Source organism: Telopea speciosissima, chromosome 5, assembly GCF_018873765.1.
Source record: "Telopea speciosissima isolate NSW1024214 ecotype Mountain lineage chromosome 5, Tspe_v1, whole genome shotgun sequence".
Classification (NCBI taxonomy): Eukaryota; Viridiplantae; Streptophyta; class Magnoliopsida; order Proteales; family Proteaceae; genus Telopea; species Telopea speciosissima.
This window is the reverse complement of record NC_057920.1, coordinates 3,880,460-3,906,788: the sequence shown is the minus strand read 5'-3', so window position 1 is coordinate 3,906,788 and position 26,329 is coordinate 3,880,460. Positions and strand designations below refer to the sequence as shown.

The following is a 26,329-nucleotide window of genomic DNA, read 5'->3' as shown; positions in this document are numbered from 1 at the left end:
AATCATTCAGTTGGGTAGAGAAACAAAAGTAAGGGTTATAAAAGAAATTTTCATTCAACAATATAGTACTGAACTGCTGCCTATGATCACTGGGGGCAACACGAATATGAAGCAAAACCCTGACTGCCATAAGTACATTTCTTAAGATCTCAAATTAAACTGCATGAAGAAGTTAATAGTACCTCCATGATTTCATGCAGAAACACATACTCAAGTCATTCAAACAGAGCTTAGACTTGGAGCGAGAAGCTGTTGAGAGCATTCAACACAATTTTGTGAAGTCCTACCATTCAATTTAACACACAATAATATTAGTCCTACCATTCCATGAATGAACATACAATAAGGCCATTCTAAATGTTTATAGTTTATTCAGTGATTGAAATATGGAAACAGTAGAAAACCTAGCTAGATGCAACAGTAAGTAAAAAATATGGTAAACAAAAATAAAATGCAAGGACAATGTTGCTTTTCTGGGTGAAGAGGGTAATGAAACAAAGTTTTCAAAATTTAGCATTCTCTAAATCGTCCACAAAGGAAAATGTTGCTTTTCTTGGTGAAGAGAGTAGTGACTAACGACAGAATCACCAATTCAACATCCCAGATTCCTAACTTCTCGTCAAAAATAAATATTTTTGGTTCTGTTGACTAACAGCGACCAGAACAGTTTATCCAACTACAGAAACAGCACAAAATGGTATGCTAGGTGTACCCATGAATAAGAAGTATCTACCAGGAAACAAAATTGTCAATGAACAAAAACAGTGTCATTGCGCCTGGGAGGTCTGTCAGGAATTGATCCCGGTTTGAATTTTGACGCCTCATGTCTTGCTAGCTCAGGAGGCACTGGGCTATTGCTCTGAATAAGCATCTGCTTGAGATCGTAGAAGACGTCAGTATCATGCAGTGTCAAAAACGTTGTTGCCACACCAGTCTTCCCAGCACGCCCTGTTCGACCAATACGATGAGTGTACATTTCGATATTCCCAGGCATATCATAGTTTATGACATGAGCTACATCAGGTATATCAATCCCACGTCCTGCTACATCCGTTGCAACAAGAACATTAAACCGTTTGGTCCTAAATCCTTCAAGGCTAATCTCTCGTTGCTCCTGTGATTTCCCTCCGTGCAACGTTGTCACCCTGTAACCTTCCTTATCTAAACCCTTTGCAAGACCATCAGCAGCCTTCTTTGTATTGATAAACACCATTGCGGTCTTATCCCCTAGCTCATTCAGCAACTTCCGCAACCTCGGCATTTTCTCTGAATCCTTCAGCATGATCACACTCTGAGTTATGAGATCAGTTGCCTTTCCAGCAGTTCCAATGTTGACCACAACAGGGTTCCTAAGGTACTTCCTGGCAAGACGTTCCACAGCTGTGGGCATGGTAGCACTGAACATATAAGTTGTCCGATATATCTTTTTCTCATCAAGCTCTTCATCTTCATTCTCTGGTTTTAAATTGCTTGAAGGCATTGCATCCAATACACCAACAACCTGGGGCTCGAAACCCATATCAATCATCCTATCAGCCTCATCAAGAACAACATAATTACATTGGTTAAGAACAGCATACCGCCTCTCCAAGCAGTCGATAAGTCGTCCAGGTGTGGCTATCACAACCTCACAACCCTGTCTGATCTTAAAACCCTGCTCTTCAATGGACTGCCCACCAACAATTGAGACCACCTTGATACCCAAATAGTGGGCAAACTTCACAGTTTCATCTTCAATCTGCTGGGCAAGCTCCCTAGTAGGAGCCATGACAACAGCATATGGCCCTTCCGCCTCATTATCCTCACTAATAGGAGGTAATCTAGAGATGTAAGTCAACATAGGGAGAACAAAAGCAGCAGTCTTCCCTGAACCCGTTTCTGCAATCCCAATCACATCTCGCTGTTGTAGCCCAAGTGGAATCGCAGCCATCTGAATCGGAGAGGGCGTCTTGTACCCTGCCCTCTCCACCGCCTTCAAGAGCTCCTGACTCAACTTGCTCTCAGGCCAATTCCGCATAGGCCTTGGAATCCTCGATCCCTTATAGGAAATATTGAAATCCTCCCTGAAAATTCTCCAATCCCTCTCCGTCATCTCTTCAAGCTTCTTCTCCGACCAGTGCCGATCGACCCTCATATCGAAAGTATCATACAAATCCGCCGCCGCTTCTTTCTGCCGCTGCGCAGCAGCTTCCTCCGGCTTCTCCGCAACCCCTTCTTTCTTTCTAATCTCATCTCGCATATCCTTCTCGTTCTTTGCAGCAAGCTTTTTCTGCTCTCGCCGATCCATTCCAGCACGAAACCCTCTACCAAACAATAGTTGAGCCTCATGAGGGTTCTGGTATAACGTATTCATGTCCCGAGAGGTGTCTTCAGTGTTCTCCCAATCGAACGAGAATCTGAACTTTTCGCTAGGTTTAATAACTCGTTTTTTAGGTTTTTTGGTTCCGAGATACTGTTCTTTAATGGCTTCAAGCTCCTTATCACGTTCTCGGCCAGCTTGCTTCTCTGAGCGAGCCCTCTCACGCGCCTTGCTCTCCTCTTCTCGTTCTCTCTCGCGGTTGCGCCGCTCCGAATCCCGTTCTCGTTCTCGTTCTCGTTCTCGCTCGCGGTCACGTTCTCTGTCACGATCTCGGTCACGGTCACGATCACGTTCCCGAGACCGGTGGTAACGATTGTCGGGAGAATAGTCAGAGGGTTTAGTGGATCTATTCTGTTCCGGTTGCTGTTGGAGACGAACCTGTTCGGCTTTGCGTTTCTGCTCTGCGACTTCTTCCTCACGGCGTTGAAGGGCTAATTGCTCGCGTTCGGCTTTGGTGAGGAAGACAGGCTTCTTGATGTTGGTAGAGAGTGTAGCGCTGACGTCTTCGTTTGAGCGCTTCATGTCAACTTTAATGGGAGCTGTGATGCAAAGCGAGACTGCGGGAGCGATTGATGGCTGAAGACTGATCGCTTGGTTACTTGCAGGAGGGGAAGCCAAAAACAGAGACGGCCGACACAAATTCTAATAGGGTCTATCCTCTCCTCATGTTTGAACGTTTTAATTGGTTACCAAAAAAAAAATTAGAAAAATAAACACAGGGGTGCCAGAATTGTAGGAGATAAAAATTCGATACGCCACACAGAATGCCATTTAATTGCGCCAGACACGCCGCCTCTGCGCCCTGACACAGGATATGCTAAATGATCATCCTATCCCTGATCATTTTCAGCACTTTAAGAAGGTACGGTGATCATTTGACGCACCCTTGTGCCAAGCGCAGAGGCGGCATGCAGCATGGTGGCGTGGCGATCTCTGACCTTTAATTTTATAATTTCATTCAATCTGTATTAAGATTACCCCTCGCAATTTCGTTTATTATCATTTACGTTACTGCAAAACCCATCTTCTAAGCTTAAGCTCCCGTTTGTCTAGTGGAATAGTTTACAATGGATGGGACAGTTATGGTAAAATGCTGATATGATATTGCAACAATCCCACCCCTTGGCTTTACAAGACACCCGTCTTCATGGATTGCTAAGTAATTCATCAACTCTTTACTTTTCCAAATACATGGGGCCCACCCATAAGTAATCCAATAGCGCTCCCACCCCATAAATCCTACTAAACAAACGGAGCCTAATAGTTCATGGGCTTGAAAAAATCTCGTTAGAAGTAGATCTGTTCTATTCAGACTGCAAGAAAGTGGGAAATGGTCGATTTATCCTTATCTATGAAGATTTTTGGCGTGAAAAAAATGCTCTCCAATGCGCATCAAATGGTAAGAGCTATCCTTAGGGCAGGTGCCACACAGCTTAAGCCATCTGATGCTGCACTCACTGGCATGCTGGAGAGGATACGTACTCACCCTTGGCTCAAAACGTTCTTATGTCTGAGCGTAGATTCCACGTAACCTATATAGTTAGAGTTCGGATCCTCTACACGTACGGATCTGTATCCTCTCAATTACACTGCCCGTACTTGACCTCAAGTACATCTAATAAAGGAGGCAAAAATAACTATCCTACCCCTACCTGAACACACTGCCCGAGGTGGGGTCCACATGGGGTCCACCTCCCTCTATTAGATGTACTTGACGTCAAGTACGGGCAATGTAATTGAGAGGATAAAAATTCCTACACGTACCAACAGGTCGACCGTACATAGGAGAGCCAATCACATTTTAAATTTGTTTCCATAAAAACCCCTCTTCCCATTGTAAATGTAGGCTCTCACAACTTACAAGTACGGTCACCACCTGTTGGTACGTGCAGATGATCTATTCTCTATAGTTGCGTGGATGCGTGGCCATGCACCAGAACAGGGGCAAATGGAAGCGCGCATGGTCATCCAATCCAAAGCGGGGTCATTTCATTGTCTCATGTGAGACTTTAGTATGATTCGGACTCTCTTGATTTTCCTGTAAAGAGTTTTTGTTCTGGTTCTTGAGTTTTCTCTTTTTTGCATGAATACTTTATAGGATTTTCGTTTTGCATTCATTGGATGAGTTGTCGGGAAATTAGGGTCACCATCTCTGAACCTTAAACCCTATTTTTCTCTATGCATGACTGTAATTTGAGTTCTTCGTTACACGAATCCGAACCTGACTAATGGCTTCGTCCGCTTCCATGATTCTTACTAAGTTATCTTGTCTTAAAGTTTATGGGAACTATTGTTCGATTTTTTGTTTCCTTCTGATTTTCCTGGGTTCGTAACTTCTATATCCCCCACCCTCTAGATGTGGAGAGTGCATAAAAAGCATGGAGAAAGCGATTAGAGAAGCTGCCTAGAGAAACAACATGGTCTCAGCTAAGGTGTGATTTGAACAATGCAACTGTGAATTTTCATGATATATACCATCCATTTTGTTTTATTTATTTATTTATTTTTCAAATGGAGTCTTTGCATCATTGTTTATTTATTTATTTATTTTTTTTAGGTGGAAATCTAATATCGGTAAATGTGATTATAGTAAGGATCAACATTTAGTGATTTAGAATCAAAGAATAAAATTACAACACTAAAACTTGAATTTTGGATGCGAGGATCAAACATAAATTTCAGAAGAGAAGTTAATGAGTAATGACTTGTGATCTCTCTTGTTCCTAAACTTATGAAAATTCAAGGGGTTCTACCCCTTGTAAGTGAGAGCCAGCTTCAAATTTATAGATGGTTGCAAACTATCTTCAGGGAAGGATGGACCATCAGTTGTTGGGGGTTACATCCCTCATCTCATAATGAAAATGACCTGACAGTGGATTTTTATTGAATCTCTCGACCTGTTATCATTTAGAAGTTAGAACCAGAACATGCCATTATGGATGATAATGGTGTATGAGAGACAGAAATGGGTGGGTGGGTGGGTGGGAGGGGGGTGTGGGAAGAATGGAGAAACCGGCGTGTCGATTTGTCAATTGGTTGATAGATTGGTTTCCATGGGGAGCAAATTGGACTGTCTTCAGTCCTGGTTTGATTCCCTTCCAGCCGCAGTCAAAGCTTTGGCTGCTATTGTCTTTGAGAAACACACCACTGTTGATGGTAGTAACAAGAACAAGGGCTACTTTCCCTACTTCAGATCCCCACTTTAGGGGCCACCTAGGTTTCCTACTATCACATATAACAACATTTCATGTTCTAATACACAAGTTCATCAAAAAAATATTTCCTTTAGGTAGGAATTGTGCTCACAGTAAAGAAGCATAGTCATTTGTGCAGTTGTAGCCTCTGCAAGTAGGAGCTGCAATGGTTTTCCAGTATCAACCGACTATAGGATTCTCGATTCTCTTAGGAGTCCTATAGTCGGTTCCTCTCTTTAGTCCGTTTTCTCTTGTATAAAACCTCTACAATCGTAGAGACAAAATGAACAAAATTCTGATTCTTATGTGCTAATATGGTATCTAAGACAAAGGCCTTGCCACTGCACGATTTCAATTTCTTCGCGACAAGCTGCACATTCGAAGCATCAAATCCCCATCTTGAGGGGGTGTATCAACTAACAATAGGATTCTCGATTCTCTTAGGAGTCCTATAGTCGGCTCCCCTCTTTAGTCCGTCTTCTCTCATTAGAGTCCTTAGATAATGTGTGTTAGAGTCAGAGTCCTTATTTGACATTGCTTTGTAAGTTAGAATAATACCTCTACAATCTTAGAAACAAAATCGTGATTCTTCTGTGCTAATAGCCAGTGTCAAGCTTTTAGGTGCTTGACTTTTATGGAATCCATTCCCATAGGATGGTAGTTTCACAATTTGGAGAGTTCCTTAAAATGGCATAGGCTGACAAAAGCACACAAGTTACAGTGTGCAACAAGCTAAAGCAAAAGGACCGGCACTATTATATTGGAAGCACTAGCTTGCAATGGATCACCATCTGGGGACAATGATGTTTATACTACAGAGGATATGAAACGTACCTTTTACCAACAGGTTCCTGCCATTCTGACTACAAGAGAAGGCTCAAACTTTAGTTATGAAAATTAACAAGTTATGGCATGAATGTTGAAAAGTACACTGAAATTCTACGTACCTCGATGAAAGATATAATAATTCCTCTCGGCAAATTATTCAGTTTGGGCAGGTAAATGGTCTCATTGTTTCCGCTGATGGATTATCACGTACAAACACTGCACAAACCTATTTCTATTGCTGGGAGGATTATTCCATACAATTTTCCTCTTGGTTGGGCCTGTATTAGCTTGCGGTGACACTCTTATAGTAAAGACTGCAGAGCGACACCATCATCAGCTCTCTGTGTCAAAGTTAATTCCATGAGGTGGGTGCTTGGTTTATCTTTTATTTTCTTCATAACACAATTCTTTTTCTACTATCTTTGATTTGTATTTCCTCTGTTTTTTCCCTTATCTTTGGTTTCAGAATAGCTGTCTCTAGCTGAGGGTGTTGATAATAGATGCTTTGAGTCTCATTCAAATCCTAAGTAGTGTACATAATATTTCTGACCCATACAGCTGTATATTCATGTTACATGATGTATTTGAAATCAATACTTCAATTTATTATAGCATCAAGTTTCTATTTATGTCAACTTTGCCAGAATGCAGTTACCAGTTTCTGTGAACTCTTCAACATCAAAGTATGCAAACATCAACTTGTTAGTGTTCCACATGCTCATGGTATGTTATGATGAAAGTTACTTTTGCACTTCTGTGGAAGATAACTGCTTTCTATGATCATGAAAATATGGTAGATACACACACACATAAATATAGTTATGACTTCTCACAAGTTGTGTTCCTAGTTCCAAGAAAAATTGATCTACAGATAATGTGACAGCTACTTTTCATTCCCTTAGGATGTCTTGTATTCTAACATGTGTTCCTTGTGAAAGGCTGGTCTCCCTTCGCGTGTTTTAAATGTGGGTTCTGGATATGGCACAACCACTGGTACCAACTGTTACCAGTCATATGGATGTGGAGAAGGTAATTTAAAGAACTTCCTTTCTGTTTTGTGTGTGTATGGGGGGGGGGGGGGGAGGTTGGGTAACCAAACTGTTGAATAGTGGTAGTTGTCGTCTTCCATCCATCATATTACTTATTAGTTTCTTACCAGCATAAGACATCAATTTACATTACAAATGAACTAGGAATCTTCACGTATGTAGCTCTATCAATGACCCTGCTATTGTAGAGGCATCTCTGGCTTCTCCCTGAACAAGTTATCTAAACTATGTTCTTCATAAATAGACTGTTTCAAGTCCCCTCCATTCTCTCCCATAATATATTGGATGAGTAGATCTTATCATTTCTATCCCTCTTTCTTATTTATTAGGAAACAAAATCTCCCCTCTTACCGTCTCAAAAGCTTCTTACTCATCTAAAAATCTCCCCTCTTCCCCCTCTCTCCCTCTCACATTCCTCCTCTCCCCAACTCTCTCTCGTCCCCTCCATAGTCATCTCTAATCCTGTTTCTTGGTCCACAACAACAGACTGGAAGGATCAAAAGTTTCAAGATTGTGGAGTCTCTTGATTGATGGAGGCTGGTGTTGATATTGCAGAGGGAATGTTATGGAGGAAAGCATATGGAGTTTGCTTTGGGTACTGACGAACTTTCGGATGAAGAACTTCTGCAGTCTTCATGTTACCAGCCAGCTCAGGCGATCCATGACAGTAAGTTTCAAATTTCAATTTTCTCAAGGCTCAATATAAGGCTCGGGGATATGAAGATATGGTACTAAATCATTTGAGTGAATACCGTTGCTTTAGCACTATTGGTTTCTTTCTTCTTTTAGAGCATAGTTGCTCCAGAAAACATTGTTCTAATTTGACAAACAAAATTGGGAAAATGTTCTCTGTGGGGGAGGCGCATGCCACACCCAGACACAGTGGGGGTTGAAATGACCTCCCCGCCCCCATGAAAGGCGGAAATTCTGTCACCTCTGAGATGCCAGTGCGTGCGCTCTCATTGGCCTATCTTAAAGTTTAGAGATGACTTAAAATGCACAGGATAAAATCAACTAGATGATGAGCCATATAGTTGAGATAGGCCACAAAATTTGACATGTAGACTATCCAATGGGTGCTCTATAGAGCCAATGGTTGGAATCATGAAGACCAGCCATCCTTGTGGCTTAAAAATGGTGTACCGCATAGGAAAGCCTCCCTAAATGGGGCCATGTAAAACACTTTGCTTCATATAAGTAAATTCTACTAACTAGTACATACCAGCACACCTTGAATCTTTAAAGCCTAATGGATTGGCCACCATCCACAAGCAAACCAGAGTTTCCAGCAGCAAAACTAATTTATTCTCATGAAGAAAGCCTCCAATGGAATAGGCTACTGTGCTTTCGTGTATATTTGAGCAATACCACTTCTATACCCATTAGACTCATAGTGAGAACTGAGTACCCACTTTGAAAAGTCAAATTTAAAAAACTAACTGCTACAGACCAGATCAATATAACTGATAAAAAGACCAAAATAGATGCAGGCACTACCAAACCTGATGCAAAAACCAAATTTGCAAAGATTCAATTTTAAACCCATAACAGGACAAACCAAACAAAAACAAATCATGTAAAAAAAAACAAGTAGAGAAGCTGTCCCGTATAGTTGAGGCTGCTCTTAAAATCAAGGTGGTCAATTTGATCGGAAAAGAACCTTCATGGGTCCATAGGAATGTTGGCCAGGATTGATCAAGTCAAACACAGAAAATGGGACATCAAGAGCGATTTTTATGCTTGCTGGTCACACTCTGCATCATGTGTTTCATGAGGTATGGATTCGTTATGTTTGTGCTAGATTCGAATCAACCACCAAGAAACTCACATTTAGAATAATTATTGAAACTAGATGTTCCATATTACAATGGAACATTTCTCCCTAAGTATGTCAGTAGCTTGGTATTTTTCAAATGAAGAAAACCAGAAACAGAAAAATAATGAAAGAATAAGCCTCAGCCTTGGAAAGTAGAAAGCAAAGGAAAGGATAAGTGCATAGTTGAGGTGAGGGATCAGTATGAAGAATAGAAACTTGGCTTATTAGAGTTCTAAAATCCCATGAAGGGTTCACAGTCTGATGCAGTTTAATGAGGTTACTGTTCATAAAACGCTGTTCACACATGAACAGGGGTATTGTTTGCGTGTGATGCAGTTAAATCATCTGAATAGGCTTATTTTATTAGAAATGAGCCTTGGTTTGGGTTATACAATGGTGTGGGGCCATATCGACAGCTAGCGTGGGAACTGGGAGGTATTTCAGAAATAGTTGTTGCCTTGCATGGGGATAATTTCTAGAAGTTCTTGTGGGCCCCAAGTGGAGATATTAAGTGGAGGAAGATCAGATTTTATTTCTGTCATTATCTAGTTTCGAATTTCAGTTTTAGAAAGTAGATTTTCTTTTATTATAATGACACCAGTTAGTCAGGTAGTTTCTATTTCCATAATGTTGAAGTTAGTTTCTTAGCCTTCAAGTAGCCCACACATGTTAGGTGTTACTAATTTTGTATTGATTTATTGGCTATCCCTAACGGTTTTGATGTTGACTGGCTTTGTATTGGGTTGATGTGTGATAGTTACTGTGAGAGAGTTAACGGTGAGAGACCGTGGGTGAAAGGCCCTTCCCTATCCCTTCTTCTTCCATAGTCTTTCTCTTATTTTCTTTCCCATTGTCATTTTGTCAATGTAAAACCCACCTTTAAACCAGGTGTAATTGAACTTGTATGATTCCAGGTCCAGGTTCAGCATTTGCTTATGCCTCTATTGTGGGCCCCTAACTGTTGAGGATTCGGATCAATCCCCCGATTCACCAATGGCGGATTCCGAAGAATCAGCTGATGTAACTATCATGGGGCCGTAGAGACCGGGCGAGACCTCACATTTAAGTTTTGCATGCGAAGAATGTCGTGCGGAGCATATGTAAAACCTATCGATCTCGGGTGTCGGGCATAGGTGAGGGACCCTTTAGTAACTTTACATGAGACTACTATCGTGTTTGGTCACAGAGGGGTCGTATCGGTTGAAATACGTTTTTCTCTTTGTGGGACCCACATACCCCGGTTATTTTATAATTACCCGTATTTTATGTTAATCGGATTCCTAAAATAATCCGGGATACTTTCCTCGGTCTTGGTTCTGGCTTCCACTAAGCTAGAATTACCTTAAAACCTAAACTCATTCCTATTAACCTAAACCAAACAAGCCATAGAGACTAAACTCAGAAAATGAGGTTGATTCTTGTAATGGCCAACCAAACAGGCGCTAGTGGCCTAAAGCATATAAATAGAACTCATCTCTCTCAATTCTCATTTCATTCTTTCAACCAAACCGTGGAGAAGAAGAAGAAGAAGGAGCTAAGAGTGTCATTTGAAGTCTTGTTGTTGCCTCCACAGCTAGGTATGGTTGCTACCTTCAAAGTCTCTTTCCTTTTTGCTGTTTTCTTGAGCTGTTGACTTGAATGCCATGATCTTTTGGTGTGGATCCTTACATGCAAGGCTGGAAAGTTATATACATTCACCCAATGGTGCTCCCTGTACCTTTTGATCATGGATAAACCATGTGCATGTCAAGATCTGGAGCCTCATTGCTTAAATGACTTCAAAACTCAGATTTGGGAATGTTAGCCTTGGTAAGAGCAAATATCATCGAATAAGTTCGGGGGTTTTGGTTGTAATCAATTTATTTTAGTGTTACATTATGTTTCCCCCTTTCTTTTCTACCTATTATGGCTTTTGGTTCGAGGTGCATGTCCTCAAACCTCAAATTCGAGCACTGCAGCCAACCATCGGATGGTCAGGCTGGGCTCACTGCAGTCGTCCGGTCCCTGTGTGCTTGACCATCCAGTCCCTCCCTGCTGAACTCTGTTTTGCTGAGTAGGATTTGGGCTTCTTGGGGTTTAATCATTTAATCTCTTAAGCTAATAAACACTATTTTTCTTAGAGATTAACACTACGGCGAGGCCTCACGAGGGTTGACTCCGGAAATTGTTTGCGGGAACTCTCACGTATTTGAAGTTGAGTGGGATTTGACCTTAATTTGAGAATGATTATTACTTTGTTTATATTATGCTTGCTGCATTTGTTTCATTCATCATATCAGAGTTATGATCATATAGTTATAGTTCTTCTTTTTTGCATTAGATGTATGCATGATGTTAGGTTGCATTCCGTAATTCATTGCATAATATTATTTATGAGATATTTAGATTGTGGTTTGAGATGGTGTGTTGGTATGAGTTAAAGAGATGATGGAAATGTTTTGGATATTTTATATATTGTGGAACTTCATAACATTCATGCTAGATGGTGCATATGGTTAGGATTTCATAAACCCCATGCTAGAAGGATTTGACCCTAATTTGAGAGTGTTTATTACTTTGTTTATATTATGCTTGCATTCATCATATCAGAGTTATGATTATATAGTTATAGTTCTTCTTTTTGCATTAGATGTATGCATGATGTTAAGTTGCATTCCATAATTCATTGCATAATATTATTTATGAGATATTTAGATTGTGGTTTGAGATGGTGTGCTGGTATGAGTTAAAGAGATGATGGAAATGTTTTGGATATTTTATATATTGTGGAACTTCATAACATTCATGCTAGAAGGTGCATATGGTTAGGATTTCATAAACCCCATGCTACGACCCTTGCTAACAGGGGTGAGGTGTTGGATAACCCGTGGTAGGTCCGATGGTAATTCCTGAATGGGAAGTACAGTAGGGTTAGCTTTGGGGGGTTTGCTGGGGACCGATGGGCGATTCCGGTACCAGCAGGCTTTCACCATAACAGGGTGGTATTGTTAGGGTCCGATGGGCATTCAGTCACATAACCCGAGTTAATCTTAGGATATTTGGTTTCCAATTGTTTTAGTTTCCCTCTTTGGATAAGTTTTAGTTAGAGGGTGAGTTTTATTTTTTTAGGAGTCTTTTTATTTTTCTTTATATATGATGTAATCCCCCATCATTGAGATAGTGAAGAATGAATTGAGTTTATGAGTTGTGCGTGTGCACTCTTCTCCCCCCCCCCTTCTTCTATTGCTTCTTCTTCTATGGTTTCTCACGGTTTCTTCTCTCCCCCCTGCAATTCTGATTTCTTCTAGGATTCTCTCTTCTCCATCCCCGTCCCCCATTATTTATACTTTCTAATTCTGTTTGCGAGTTAGTTGAACAGAAAACTTAGGAGCAATTCATTTTTTATTTCTCTTGTTGTTGGGACACCAAAGCTATTTTTGTTATTTAGGCCTTACTGTTCTTTGTATTGTTTGGATCTTAACATTATTTCGCTTAGTTTATATTCTACTTTCATCCATCATCTCTCATTCTAATATGACACTTTGTATATCCGATGCAGCAAGACTATGAAGATGCTTTAAGAGAGCTACAAAGGGAATTTTCAAGGGGGATTTCCTTGGATGAACTGCGGAATGGTATTCAGGGAACAATTACCAGAAGGGTCAATGATAATAGAGCACTATCTGAACGTCTTAACAGCCCAATTTCATCCATTTGTCAGAAAAGGCATGATGTTGGCCAGTGGTTGCACAAGTGTTGGAAAGACAAACCCAAGGCACCCCATCTGTCAGTATCGGTTCTATTGGATCTTGTTGAGAAGTATAAGGGAGGAGATAATGTGATCCTGCGGCAAAGTTTCCGTGTTGGTGACTTTGAAATAGTGGTCAGCTTCAATTCTTTGTTTAATCCAAAACTCTTTTTTTTGTTGGTGAATAGAATCTATTACCAAACACCAGGAGGGGGCAGGGAAAAAGGGGGGAAAGGGATATACAAAGAGAAAAGGGGGAGAGAGAGAGAGAGAGGGGGGGGCAGCCAAGAGCCAACCTACGCAGAGGTGGGGGGCTGCAAAAGACAAGTATCAAGACCCCAGGATACAACAATATTCCTATTCCTTGGGGTATCAAGAATGGATCTATGAGGTATAAAACTGAGCTTAGAGGAGACATCAAAGGAGATGGCTTTCCAAATCATATCAAAAGATCTAGAGTTGGAGGTCCATCTCCTAAGATTCCTTTCCATCTGTAAATAGCAGAGAAATAGAAGAAGAAGAGAAAGGAGAAAAGAGGAGAAGAAAGTGAGAGAAAGCTGGCTCTCAAACTCTCAAAACTGAGAGAGAGGCCAGAAATCTCAATATATAGAAGATACTTTATAGGGGTAAAATAGGAACCAAAATAGAGGAGGGAAGCCCTTTCGGTATTAGCGCCAAATTGGTTGATGCTAATCCCGAGAGGGATTCTTTCCCTTTCTACCCTCCAATACATACTTCTAGCACCATCCAAATGCGGTAGATAGCAGAGCCAAAAACAAGCTTTCCGACAGTGTCACATATAGTGCCTCCAGTAAAGGTCATGTCGAACCAGAGTCATTCCCTATCAAGGGCGAGGGGTCTCCTGCAGTGTGGCCAAATGGTTGTAAGGGCTTTTTTCTAGATGGTGGAGGTAAATGGGCAAGCAAAGAAGAAATGGGCTATGTCCTCGGAGCCATTCCAATAAAATATGCAAGAGCGGGAGACAGGGAGGTGACGGTGGAGGAGGAAGGCTTGGGTTGGAAGGCAAAGGCTAAGGGATCTCCAAACTGTGAAGCTATGGTGAGGGATATGGCATTTGAACCAGACTAACTTGTTCCAAGGGATAGAGGGGCCAGGAAAAAGTTCCAAACTGAACTGGAGCTAAAGAGGCCGTTGGAGGAGGGAAGCCAAATAACCTTATCCGTGTGAGCAGGGGAGAGAGACGGCCAGTTATGAGAAAGGATAGTGGGGAGGGCGGAGGGAGGGGACCAAGAGCCTTAAGAAATAATGACTGAAAGAGGAGCATATTTTGGAATGCCAGAGGAGTAGATCGACCTAGGCCCAAAGACGTTGTAAAGGACTCCAAGAGGGTGCCAGGGATCAAGCCAAAGGGAGGTGGAAGATCTGTTGACAATGGAGGAGGAGATGGCTCTAAGGGCGAGGGGCCGAAGGAGGAGAATCTTGTGCTAGATCCAAGACGAGTCAGAGGGGATGGAGACAGTCCAGAAGGAGTCCTTTTTGAGAAGATGGGAGTAAACCCAGTTAACCTAGATGGAGTCATGCTTGGAGGAAATTTTCCAAATGAGCTTAAGGATACTCGTGGTATTGGAGTCGCGGATGCGGTGAATGCCCAGGCCTCCTTCAGCTTTGGGAAGGCATCTAGAAAAAGATAAACTTTTGGCCCTTTGATGGGAAAAAATAAACTTTGATGGCCCTTTGAGGAAGTTTTCCCTTGGTGGTCCACCTACTTTTATCCAGACATTGGGTTCCTCTTGTCAAATCGGCCCTATCTCCACTATAATGCCCACCATGTTGGGACTTCAACGGTTTAAAATGAAGGTGTCCCAAAGTTTCTTCATGGTCCACCTCATTTGAGCCATTTGGAGCATTCCTTTGGCCCTATCAACCAGTGGATAGGAAGGCCACACCCTGATTTAACCAAGTTTCAAGACTCGGGTCCCATCTCCTTTGTCTGGTCCACCTTGTTTGGCCTTCTACCCTTGTATTTTCAATGTTTTAAAATCAAGGCGTCCAAAGCTGCCAAATTTGAAAATTTTAACCAATTTCCATAGCTTAATGTCTCCATGTGGGAGAATGGGATTGGGCTGAAACTTACCACCTGAATAGATGATAGTATGGATAATATGTCCACAAAATTTGAGCTCCAACAGAGATGCCACATGGCAGATATTTGAGCCATTGAAGACACATATTGTTTTCACTCTATTGCTGATATGTGTATCCAATACATAATTCTATTTTATCATGTAACCATAGTTCATGGTAATAGTGGCCTGCATTTTATCTGGTTATCATGTTTTTGGAACTTGTGTCCATGTCAAACACTATGAAAGTTTGCTGTATGTATGCTGCATTGAGCACATTGATGGCCACATTTTAAAATCTATTTGCTGCATAGGAAATCTTATTTCCAATTTTTCAAAAAGAGGTTCTTTTGAGGACTATCATGGCTGACCATCGTATGTTGGTTGCTGTTAACATGAAAGGCACCACAATGCTTCACTGGGGTATGTCAAAGTCATCTTCTGGCGAATGGTTGGTGAGTGTTTTCATTTGTAATTATTGGACAGCAAGCATTATGGAGTACTGCAAAATGATGCAAATGCAATAGATTAAAGTAGTTATGATTTGCTGTAGTCGACCTACTGCTGCACTTTGTAATCCACCTTTATTTCTTATGAAGACCCCTCCATATATTACCTGAAAGGTCAAAGCTGCTTAATGGTGCATGTCAGACTTATTTTAAGAATATGCCCACTGGAGAAGGGTTCTTTCAGGTGATACATATTTCATTATAGTTGCTCAATATTACATCATTTTTCTCTTCATTAATGCTTGACATCAACTTGTGTTCATTTTTATGTGCATATTTCTTAATAATGCAGCTTGTGGATATCAATCTCCAACAAAAGGATTTTCTGGGAGCTCAGTTTGTCGTCTGGTCCGGCAGATATTGGATAAAAAACAACAGATCTAATTTTTTTTGTTTCCCTGAAACCAACAGACCATACATTTAGAAAGGTCATTTTCAGCATCCCTCTTGAGTAGTTAATTGTGTTTACTGTTCTATGTTTACTTTGGATCATAAATTGTGTTTGGTGGTAACACTCAGTAGCCATGGGTTACAGAAATTGTATATGCTATTTGAACCTACATGTCTCTTAAGTCTCGAACATTAGGATAAGATTGGGGAAAACATAGCAATTAACTTTGAAACTTAGGAAATGTTTGAAGAGCCATGATTACACACTAAAATTTGAATATGCTACCACCAAAAAAATATTTTAATGTAAGTAAAATTAAGAGATGAAATTTGTCATTGGTCCTTGATGGCTTGATACCCAATTTATGAAAACAAATTCTGAACAAGAACAATGCAAAAAAGAAAAATTATGGTATTGGTGTGTTTGCACAGTCGCTTTGCTGTAAGAGTGAGTTTTTGAATCTATCTAAATGTTAAACTGTAGTTTGACTTATTGATGATATATCTTACAGTAACTTCCTTGAAGATTGCAACTTTCCAATTATGCCGTAGTTTTTGTTTCTCCTTCCAAAAGTGTGATGTGTTGATGATATTTTGAAAGATGCAGTCTACTTTTTAATTCAGAAAACAGCTACTCCACCCATCCCCATACTGGCTACTAGTTTGATCATGTTCCAAGGGAGATTAGAGGGTTATGTTCCATAGTGTTTTCAGATTTTGTAACAATACTCCATTCAATTAGATTAGCTTTTGTGCCTTAGTTTTAGCTGTTTTAAATGGTCACTGCATCTCAAAACTTTCTTCCACCCTTTTCCTTTTCCTTTTCCTTTTTCTCCCGTGGTACTCTATCTCTTATCTCATTTTGGTTCTGTTCAGTTTTGTTCTTGAATCTTACATGTGACATAATGTTAGTTTTTCCAGTGCATGACTAAAGCATTAAAATTGCAGGGGGATATGGATGGAAAAGGTACTGTTAAATGGTTACTTGATGAAATATCTGAGAGGGAGAAGCATGCTGAGAGATCATTGATGCACAGGTGACCCCTGAATTATTGTATCTGGTAGAAATGACCAATAAATATTTGATTTAAGTGAAGCATACCCAGTTCTGACCGCTGGCCCTCCAATGCTAACAGTGAAAGCTCGTTCATTGAAATCTCTGTCGAAAAGATGAGCTATATATTCTGCTAAAATACCCAGGCGAGTATATGGGTTCATGTGAGTGTGGCGCCAATCCGTCATGGCTATGAAAAAACTCTACCATCAGCACCTACCCATGATGTTGAACCATCTTGAGCTCCCTTGATAGAAGAAAAGGAAATTAATGGAGACTGTAGAAGACTATATGAACTCGATTATCAAATGAAAGAGTTCGATCGGAAAAATACTCCTGGGTATGATGGTGATTAAAGCCTTCCATGGCACTCAATTATTGGGAAAAAATTTTGCTGCTACAAGAGTGGCAGCCTAGGAAATGGAATAATTCACTTCCCCTTTGGGTTCATAAATACCCTTCTAGGGTTTAGTATTTTCTAAAATACCCTTTAAGAATCCATTCCTTGGCTGCGAGCCTTGTAGCAGGAACATTCCTGCTACAAGTGTAGCAGCAAAATTTCGTCCTTATTGGGCTCCTCTCCACTCAAGGCCTTTATCCCCTATAATTTCGGTTCTAAAATGCAGACTTTTTCTCTCCGCTTCTTTTAAGGTAGCTGCTCAATCTGAAGGAATTGAGGGAGGAGTAACAGAGGACCCTCCCAAGTTTCTCAGGTGATGCATTATGGAAATGGTTTAATTTGTTTTATTTATTTACATATGTAAGTTCTTCTTTGATCTCTGCTATTATAATTGATGAATTGATGAATTGATGAAATTGTCAGAGTATGAAAAACCCTTGAATCTTTTGGCAGGAATAATGAATACCAATCAATTTTGCCCAATCCAAAATATTATGAAACTGTCATGCTCTTGTTTTCTTTTCAGTCCTCGGAGCTATTTGATGAACAAGGATTAAAACCAATTGTTCAAAGTGGGGTGGTCTCTTGTGATTCTTATACTTAATAGTCGAAGCACTTACAACTAATGTGGGATTACCTCAATACCCAACTTGGAAGCAATTAGTTCAAAATGGGGTGATCTCTTGTGGTTCTTATACTTAATAGTCGGAGCATTCACTGTGGGATTACCTATTTACCTCAATAAAACCAGTAGAAATGTGACTATCCGGTTCAGTCTGGTTTTTGAAACTATGGGAAATGAATAACAGTCTCCGAAAGAGGGAGAAATGAATTATTTTGATTTCACATGTTTGGTAGTGGAAGCCGCAGGTGGATAGGTAGGGTATGGCTCAGGGTTGGGTCGTCCTTGTTCGTCTTCTGATTCTGTTTACACAGAAATCCATGTGAGAGGGAGACCTGTAGACTAGAGAATGAAAATAGAAAGAAAAAAAAAATGTCCATAATTGTTTGAACATTGCCTGTACCAAACTCTACTCATTTGGGAGAGGGTCACGTGAAAATTAACTCAAAAAAAAACACTGAAGCTTGCCTCAGAATGGATTCTGAACTCAGCACCAGTCAACCCATTATTGAAAGGCTAATCACACCTACAAGAAAGAACACAGCTCATCCCCTGGAATATGGCTCAAAGTTTTAGTGAACCCAGTTGTGCGTATGGTCCCACGGCAATTTTCAATGCATAAGCGTGGTCCACTCCTTTAGCCTGTTTATATTAGGGTTTGCTTATTGTCCGTGCATTACTACAGAAGGCATGTGTGAACTGCTAAAGATCTTATATGTTCGTGAGCATGGTTTTAGTGTACGGTTATCGGCAACATAGAAAACCGATATGATATCAATACAATATCGGTCTGGATTGGATAAAATTATCCTTTGATTTTCTTAAAAAATGAGTTTTTGGACCATTTTACCTCTTGTCTGTACCAAGTTATTGATACAGTATTGGTATCGGCAACTAGCAAAATCGGTTACGTATCGTCCATATATTGATACTTAGAACCATGTTCATGAGTGACAAACTAGAATGAAATTTTGTTGCTACACTTGTAGCAGGAATGTTCTTGTTATATTGCTGGCTGTCAAGGAAATGGGATGCTAAAGAGTATTTTAGAAAATACTAAAACCTAAGAAGGTATTTATGGACCCAAAGTAGGAAGTGAATTATTCCATTTCTTTGGCTGACAAAAGTGTAATAGAAACATTCCTGCTACAAGTGTACGTAGCAGCAAAAATTTTTCCGAAGCTTAGAGTGGGGAAACTAGATGAGCTGTATTTAACTATAGATTCTTGACATTTACTTAATTTTTTCGTGAAAATATTCTTGTCATTGATGATGCATGTTCCCTAATCAGTGTCAATTCCATGGTTTCACATTTCTAAAGTTTTGACTTGATTTTATTTATTTTTTTTGTGTTTGAATCTTGGACACCGCTCAGGTTCATGTATGTGAACATTCTCGTACGCCGGGATGCCATTCAGATGGAATTTAAAAGAGGAGTGGATTCCATCTGAATGGTATCCTGGCGTACCAGAATGTTCTTGTATGTGAACCCTAGTCGACCTCTTGAATCATCACAAGCCTACCACCAAAATGGGTCCCATCGAAGAAAATTTTCATTAGTACCATATTTACTTTGAACCAAAATGGGCAATATCAACTTTTTCCCCCTCATTTATTGAGCAAGGGAAACTCGGAAAAGAGTGCAGAGAAAAACTGAACCCATTTGAGAAGGATAGGTTGGTCACAGTGTCAGTTAAGTCAAAGCTGATCATGAACCCATTAGAATTGGAACACTGAAGCTTGCCTCATAATGGCCTCTGCGAGCACTAACCAGTCAACCCATTATTGGAAGGTTAATTAATCACACATTCACACCTACAGCAAGAAGCACACAACTCATCTCCAATAATGGTTCTCTTCCTATTCAGCTAAAACTAGTCTATTTAGGGTTTTGGTTTTAAGTTATGATGGACAGCAGCGCAAACAAATCCTCTACTGCCGAGCAGTTGAGGATCCAAATTGCGTAAACAATGTTGTTCTGAGTGAATTGGAAATGAGGAGTCGATCAAGGGCTTGCCCTGTTGGTTCGCTGCTCCTTTGGAGAAACAACGTTGGGAGCTTGATCGGTGGTTCAAGTCTCCTCAGCGACATCTAGTCCACATTTAATTGTTTTCCAAGACGTGGAGCCTGTTGGTACCATATTTGACCCCCCTTGTGGGTCCCCTCTTTTCCTCCTCGTGGGGCCATGATGGCCATTCGGCCCTTGAATTGCACCCAAAAAAAAAAGAATTGGAAAGGAGGATGTAATTTTCAATGGTTTGAAGTACTTTCTGTTTTATTTGCACTGCTAAGAATGCTTCTAAAAGATTTTCTTCACTATCTGCCCACCATTTGAAGAATGTATTGCTTGGGTTTGAGGGTGCTGTTAGATAAATGTCGATGTTGGGGATTCACTTTTGGATCCTCTTTTACTGCTGAACTGATGGATGCAACAACAGATTAAGGTAACGACTTAGGGGATTTTGCAAACTTGAAGAGAGGAAGGTGAAATTCGTTTCCGTATTCGTGTTCGTATTGGTTTAGCATTATCCGAATCCGTTTGAAAGCTAAACATATACGGATACGGATAGGCTATAGCTATTCTAAAAGCTATATTTACATGTAAATGGATAAAATATTTGATCCGTATCTGTGTACGCATTTGTTTATCCCTATCTGAATCCGTCCGAAAGCTAATCGAATGCAGAAGCAGATATAGCACTTTCCAAGCTGAATCCGATCCGTTTACATCCCTAATTAGAAGGTATATTGTTCAAAATGAGTAATGGGAAACCAAAGAATAGTTCAGAGTGTTCATAATGTTTTATCTCTTACCTGGGGTATGCTATTTATAGGGTTCGTGGGATATATCCTTTGGTGAACAAGATCAGAGTTCGGATAAGAATAAAATCCTTGATTTGATGGACTATTTCCTTTCTTCCTTGAGATTCTGGATATATGCATGAGTTATAATAGAAATATAATAAGTTACAAATATATCTAGTTAGATTCATTTCCTTTTGAGCACGTGGTTGTATTTTCACGTGTCTATTTGGACATGCCATGTGGCACATGCTCATCGACGGTGGATAGGGGTGAAACAGGGTTAGGTTGGACCGGGTTTTTTAAAACCCTAGCCTAACCATGAGTCCTCTTAGGTCTACCCAAGCCCAACCTAGACCTAGGTCAGGCTGACATATCTTAGCCTAGGCTCAACCCATCCCAACCCGACATTGATTGACCCTGATCAGGCCGAGCTGGGTTGGCTTGGCCCTAATTTTTGCTAGGGTCTGGTTGGCCCTGACTTGTCCTGCTTTATTGCCATTAACATCATCCTATGCATTAAAAAAATGAGACACGTGTGATTGGGTATTTGTTTGTTTCATACTCAATTGACTATTGATTTTTCTTTCGGTTAAAAAACATAACCCAATTAACAATTGTAAATATTTTTCGCTCAACAGATAAATTAGCTTTTTCTTTTTTATTTGGGTAAAAATCAATAGATAATTAGATAATAAAAAAATCACAAAATGTAAACAATAAATTGTAAAGTATAACCTAACACAGGACCGGGCTGGACTAAGCTGGGCTTAGCCCGAAGCCTCAACCCTGGCCCAGCCCGACCCTGACCCAAGGCCTGGAAATTTCTACCCTATCCCGCCTTCAAAGTTGAAAAATCCAGCCAAAACCCTGTTTGGGCTGAGAGGGCCGTACTTCCACCCATAACGGTGGTAATTGTCCACATCAAATAAAAATATGCATCAATGAAAAGTTCCAATTGTCATTGACTAACAATGTAGAATTGATGGTGTGTGGCTTGTGAGATTACATTTTCATCAAAAAAAATGTAGAATTGAAGGTATTATAAATAGTTTTACCAAAAAAAATGGAAAATTTTCACGTACCTCCCCTGAGGTATCACATAATTGCAAAAATGCCCCTAAGTTCTGGGAAATTTTGCGTGCCCCTTGAGATTTTTAAAAATTAACACATGCCCCCATTTAGTTAGTTTAGGATTAACAATGTTAAAATCAAGTGGTAAAATAACAAAAATGCTCTTGTAAGAAAAAAAACAAACGTGCAACTCATCTTCCCCAAATCGTTTAGGATTTGAAAAAAAGGAAGATGAGTTACAGGTATCCAGCATATACAACTATCCCTCGGAAACCAAACCCATCCACATAATGAAGGCAGGCCCACTCTAACATTTTCATTTTTAAGGTGGATTCAAGGAAATGGAGAACTGCACCATGAATTCCCACATTTAATTTTGCCTACATAAGAAGAGTAAGTATTTCTACCTCTCATTTAATGGTAATGAAGGTGAGAACTTACAAGATCCCTACCACGGCTAAGAGAAGTTTTTTATATATAGAGGCAGCAAATGAGGAGTGCCATTCTAATTGAAAGATCATGAGAGCATGGAGATGATAAAGGACATTCTGTAATCTTCTGAGATTATACCCAAAGCAGAAGAGTGGTGGTCCATGGCTTGAAATATCTACAGTTTTGTTGCTTCAAGTCTTCAATGCGGAAGAGCTCAGACTGGTAGTCTCTTCAAAGTTAAAACTTAAAGGGTAAATTACATGTCACCCCCTGATTTTTAAACGAAACTCAGATCATCCTTTGGTTTTTGAAAAACCTCAAATCACCCCCTGGTTTAAACTCCAAGATGACAAATTAGTCTTTACTGTTAGTTTTATGTTGTTAAGTGATGATATCAACCAATAAAATAAATTTAAATCCCTACCCTTGGGCCTTGACCAATGTTGAAGATGAATGAATGGTAGCATTGTAAATTTAATTCTAATGTTTTAATACAAGGGTAAAGGACTCCAATAACTAAAAGCAGACTAACACCATTAGTGGTAGAATGGGTGATTTGAGTTTTTTCAAAAATCAAGGGGTGATCTGAGTTTTACTTGAAATCAGGAGGGGGTGACGTATAATTTACCCAAACTTAAAAACAAATGGAAATCTTAATAGCCTGATAGTGATGGTGACTATCAAAGGAACCCATGTGCAATACGTTTTTATGTTTCAGTGATCCATTCAACAGCATGGGTCAGGGCATTTTCTGATTTCCCCTTTCTGCTTAAGCAGAAGTTGTAGCTTTCGCCTTGCAGAAAAAACTGTACTATGACATTGAAGGAAGACTTTCATTTCATTTCGTTTCATTTCACTTATGAATGCTTTCACAGTCAAGTGGAAGAAAGCCAAACTGACTGAATTTAATGGGTGTTAAGTGAAGTAGTGGCCCACTTACTTAGTGTCATTGTGTAATTAATATTCACATGATCACTTCATTACCCACCTCATCAAACCAGATAGATTCTTACCTTAGCTGAACGGAAGGGAGGGGGGACCCTACTTGCATTCAATTACGACTTTCAAACATTTTTCTTTTTGTTTTTTTAACTAAATTGGAGGCTTAGTTTGGTCTAGAATTGAAGAACCCTATTACCAACTACCAAAAGGATCTTTCAGTAGAGGCCATTTGTAAACAGAGCTAAATTCAATTCAATGCAAATCCATTTTATGGTGGATACTTTCTTCCCCTTCTTTTTTGCTTTTCTATAGTTTTTTTTATTTTAGTTACAACTCACCTCCATCTTTGTTCTGAGTATTGGGTACTTTCACGTAATAAATTAAGGAATAATATCTCACCAACAACTCCATGGAAGGATACCTGCATCAACTCTTCTTCCTTTCTTCAAACCCTAATGCAGTTTTTTTTTTTTTTTTTCCTTGCAAGGGTATTTTTGTCACTTTTCCTTGGTTTTAACACTATTAGCCGTCAACTAACAAAATGTGTGGGTATGTGTTAATTTTTAAGAACCTCAAGAGGGCACGTGAAATTTTCCAAGACTTAGGGGTATTTTTATAATTACGTGATACCTTAGGGGAGATACGTGAAAATTTCCTCAAAAAAAAGGTAAATACTATAATTTTACATGAAAAATTCTAAATTGCAACTTTAATTTTTTGTCCTATATGTATATATAATTCATGATTTAAAAAAAAAAAACGAAGGTGAATATTGTCATTTTACATGCCTATTAAAAAACATGTATAACAATTACAATTTTTCTATCAAAAAAAACAATGACAATTTCTGATAATGACATAATTAATAATACGAAAAAAGTTCTCTGTCCGGGAGTGTGGCTTATGTCAACACTCCCATGAGTCTATCTCTCTCCTCCCTATGTGAAAAGACATATCTGTCTCCTTGTTTTGAGGAGGAGAGAGATAGACACATGGGAGTGCTGGCGTAGGCCACACTCCTAGACAGAGAACTACTTCCCTTAATAATATATAACTTTCAAAATAGTTTTGAAAACTCTATTGTACTCTTTAAAAGATTATATTTTTGACAATGATTTTCAGCAGCAACCTTTAAGGTGTAAAACCACTCCTGCAATTGTGTTGTTATCTATCTAGTGGGATGTGTACAAGGAATGTTCACATACGTGAATATACGTAAACAACTTACAACCATTCAGATAGAATCTATTTTATGAAAATGTTCCATCTGAATGTCTATGAGTCGTTCACGTACAAAGATCTCGATCAAAGCGGACATATGCCAAAAGTGAATAAAGATCCAATCTTGAGTGAAATAAATACAATAAAATCATCACATAGTAAATATGATCTCCATCGGACATATTTTTCTTAGTACACACACAGAAGAAAAGGGGCAAAATGAGGAAGAAACAGCTGGCATGTGGGATTGTCCAATAAAGGGGGTCATTATTACAGATGGTCTGAAATGATACGCCAAGTCTATGGAAATCCAATATATTGACAATTTTATTGACTGAAATTTACAATTATTGTAATTGCAGAGAATTTAGACAAGAAGTTCAATGAAGCTTCAGATTTTAATGCTTTTGGGCATCAAATTCCTGTCACCAACAACTCAGTAATTAATAGAGGGTCAAGTCAGTCTTGGTTTAAAGGGGAAAAATCTACCAAAAAGAAAGGTTGAAAGGAGGGGAAAATGCATACTGCAAAGCAAAAGTACGAAGCAATATCATCTACCAAACAAGAGTACTGCGATTCTTCTTCATTGGTGAAGGATTCCACCCTTTTCTGGTTCTGGGTGGGATTCCGAGGTGTTCTTGGCGCTTTAGAGGTGAGAGTGTGAGACCCAAGGACCCGTGGGTCATTAATGAAAGATACTTAACTATTTTGTCCTATCCCTCTTACTCTCTTTCTTCTTAAAAGGAGGTAGCTCCCTCAAATTCGAGAGCAACCCTACCCAGCAATACCTATCATTGGTGCTTTCATCCCCTTCCGCCATGGCTGACGGCACACGCCTACGGCAGCTGGACGAGGCCGTGAAATCCCTTCGTGACTTCACTTCGGCTGACGACAGCGCCGGCTAGACTCCCTTCGCCAGCTTCCCCCTTTGATCCAACCTCCACCTTCCCCCTTCCACCATTCAAACACGCACAGTGCGTTTGGAGTTTCCCCTGTTTGATGTAACAAATCCCTTGCGTCTCTTGATCTCCTCTTTCCACATGGATGGGCCTGCCCTCCAGTGGTTTCAATGGATGTACCGCGCTGCTCTTTTCACGACTTGGCCGGCCTTCACCCGTGCACTGGAAACGCGTTTTGGTCCCTCTGAGTTCGAGAATTCCCAAAGGCACTCTGGCGAAACTTACCCAGTCTTCCTCGGTTGCCGATTATCAATTCAGGTTTGAGATGTTGGCGAACCGTACCACAAATCTCCCTGCAGTGTTCTTGCGCTTTAGAGGTGAGACCCGCAATAACTTCACCGACCACCTTTACAATGCCCTCCTCGCTAATGGAATCCTCCACACGTTCAGAGACGACGAAGAACTCCGAATTAGAGAAAAGATCGATCCGGCGCTTCGATCTGCGGTTCAGCACTCCAAAATCGCCATGAAGAGGAAGAATGAAATGGGTTTTACAGATCGGTTCGGTTCATTTCATTTGAAATGGGTTTCTTTTTCATTTGAAATTAGCTTTTACATTAACAGCCGTTGGATTTTACTCCTCCACATGGCGTTCACTAGAGGCAGCACAGACGCTGTTGGAGGTAATGCTCTTTCTATTACTGATCCACATCTTTTTGGTTATGGAAATCCACTTAATCCTTCATTCCCTTCATATGGAGCAATTGTTGGGGGTTTTCCCCGATAAACTATTTCTGAAAAGATCCAACAACTCGAGGCTGATCAACTGAGCAAATGAAGCAGCTGGGATTTGGCCAATGAGGTCATTTGCAGATAAATTCAGTACCACGATTGATTTCAGTTCTCCAATTGTAGCTGAAGTATGAG

The 26,329-nt window shown here is 40.1% G+C and overlaps 1 protein-coding gene across 1 annotated transcript; it reads right to left on the bottom strand.

The window, feature by feature from the left end:
* Window positions 1-603: 603 nt before the first annotated feature.
* LOC122662076 (DEAD-box ATP-dependent RNA helicase 21-like) lies at window positions 604-2,928 on the bottom strand. The gene has a single exon (XM_043857633.1). The coding sequence runs from the start codon at window positions 2,879-2,881 to the stop codon at window positions 749-751; it is 2,133 nt and encodes a 710-aa protein (XP_043713568.1). The 5' UTR covers window positions 2,882-2,928; the 3' UTR covers window positions 604-748.
* Between the last annotated feature and the right edge of the window lie 23,401 nt (window positions 2,929-26,329).

What these genes read in the sequence shown, in the direction of transcription:
- LOC122662076 (XM_043857633.1), bottom strand. Translation starts at nt 2,881, where the DNA reads ATGAAGCGCTCAAACGAAGACGTCAGCGCTACACTCTCTACCAACATC.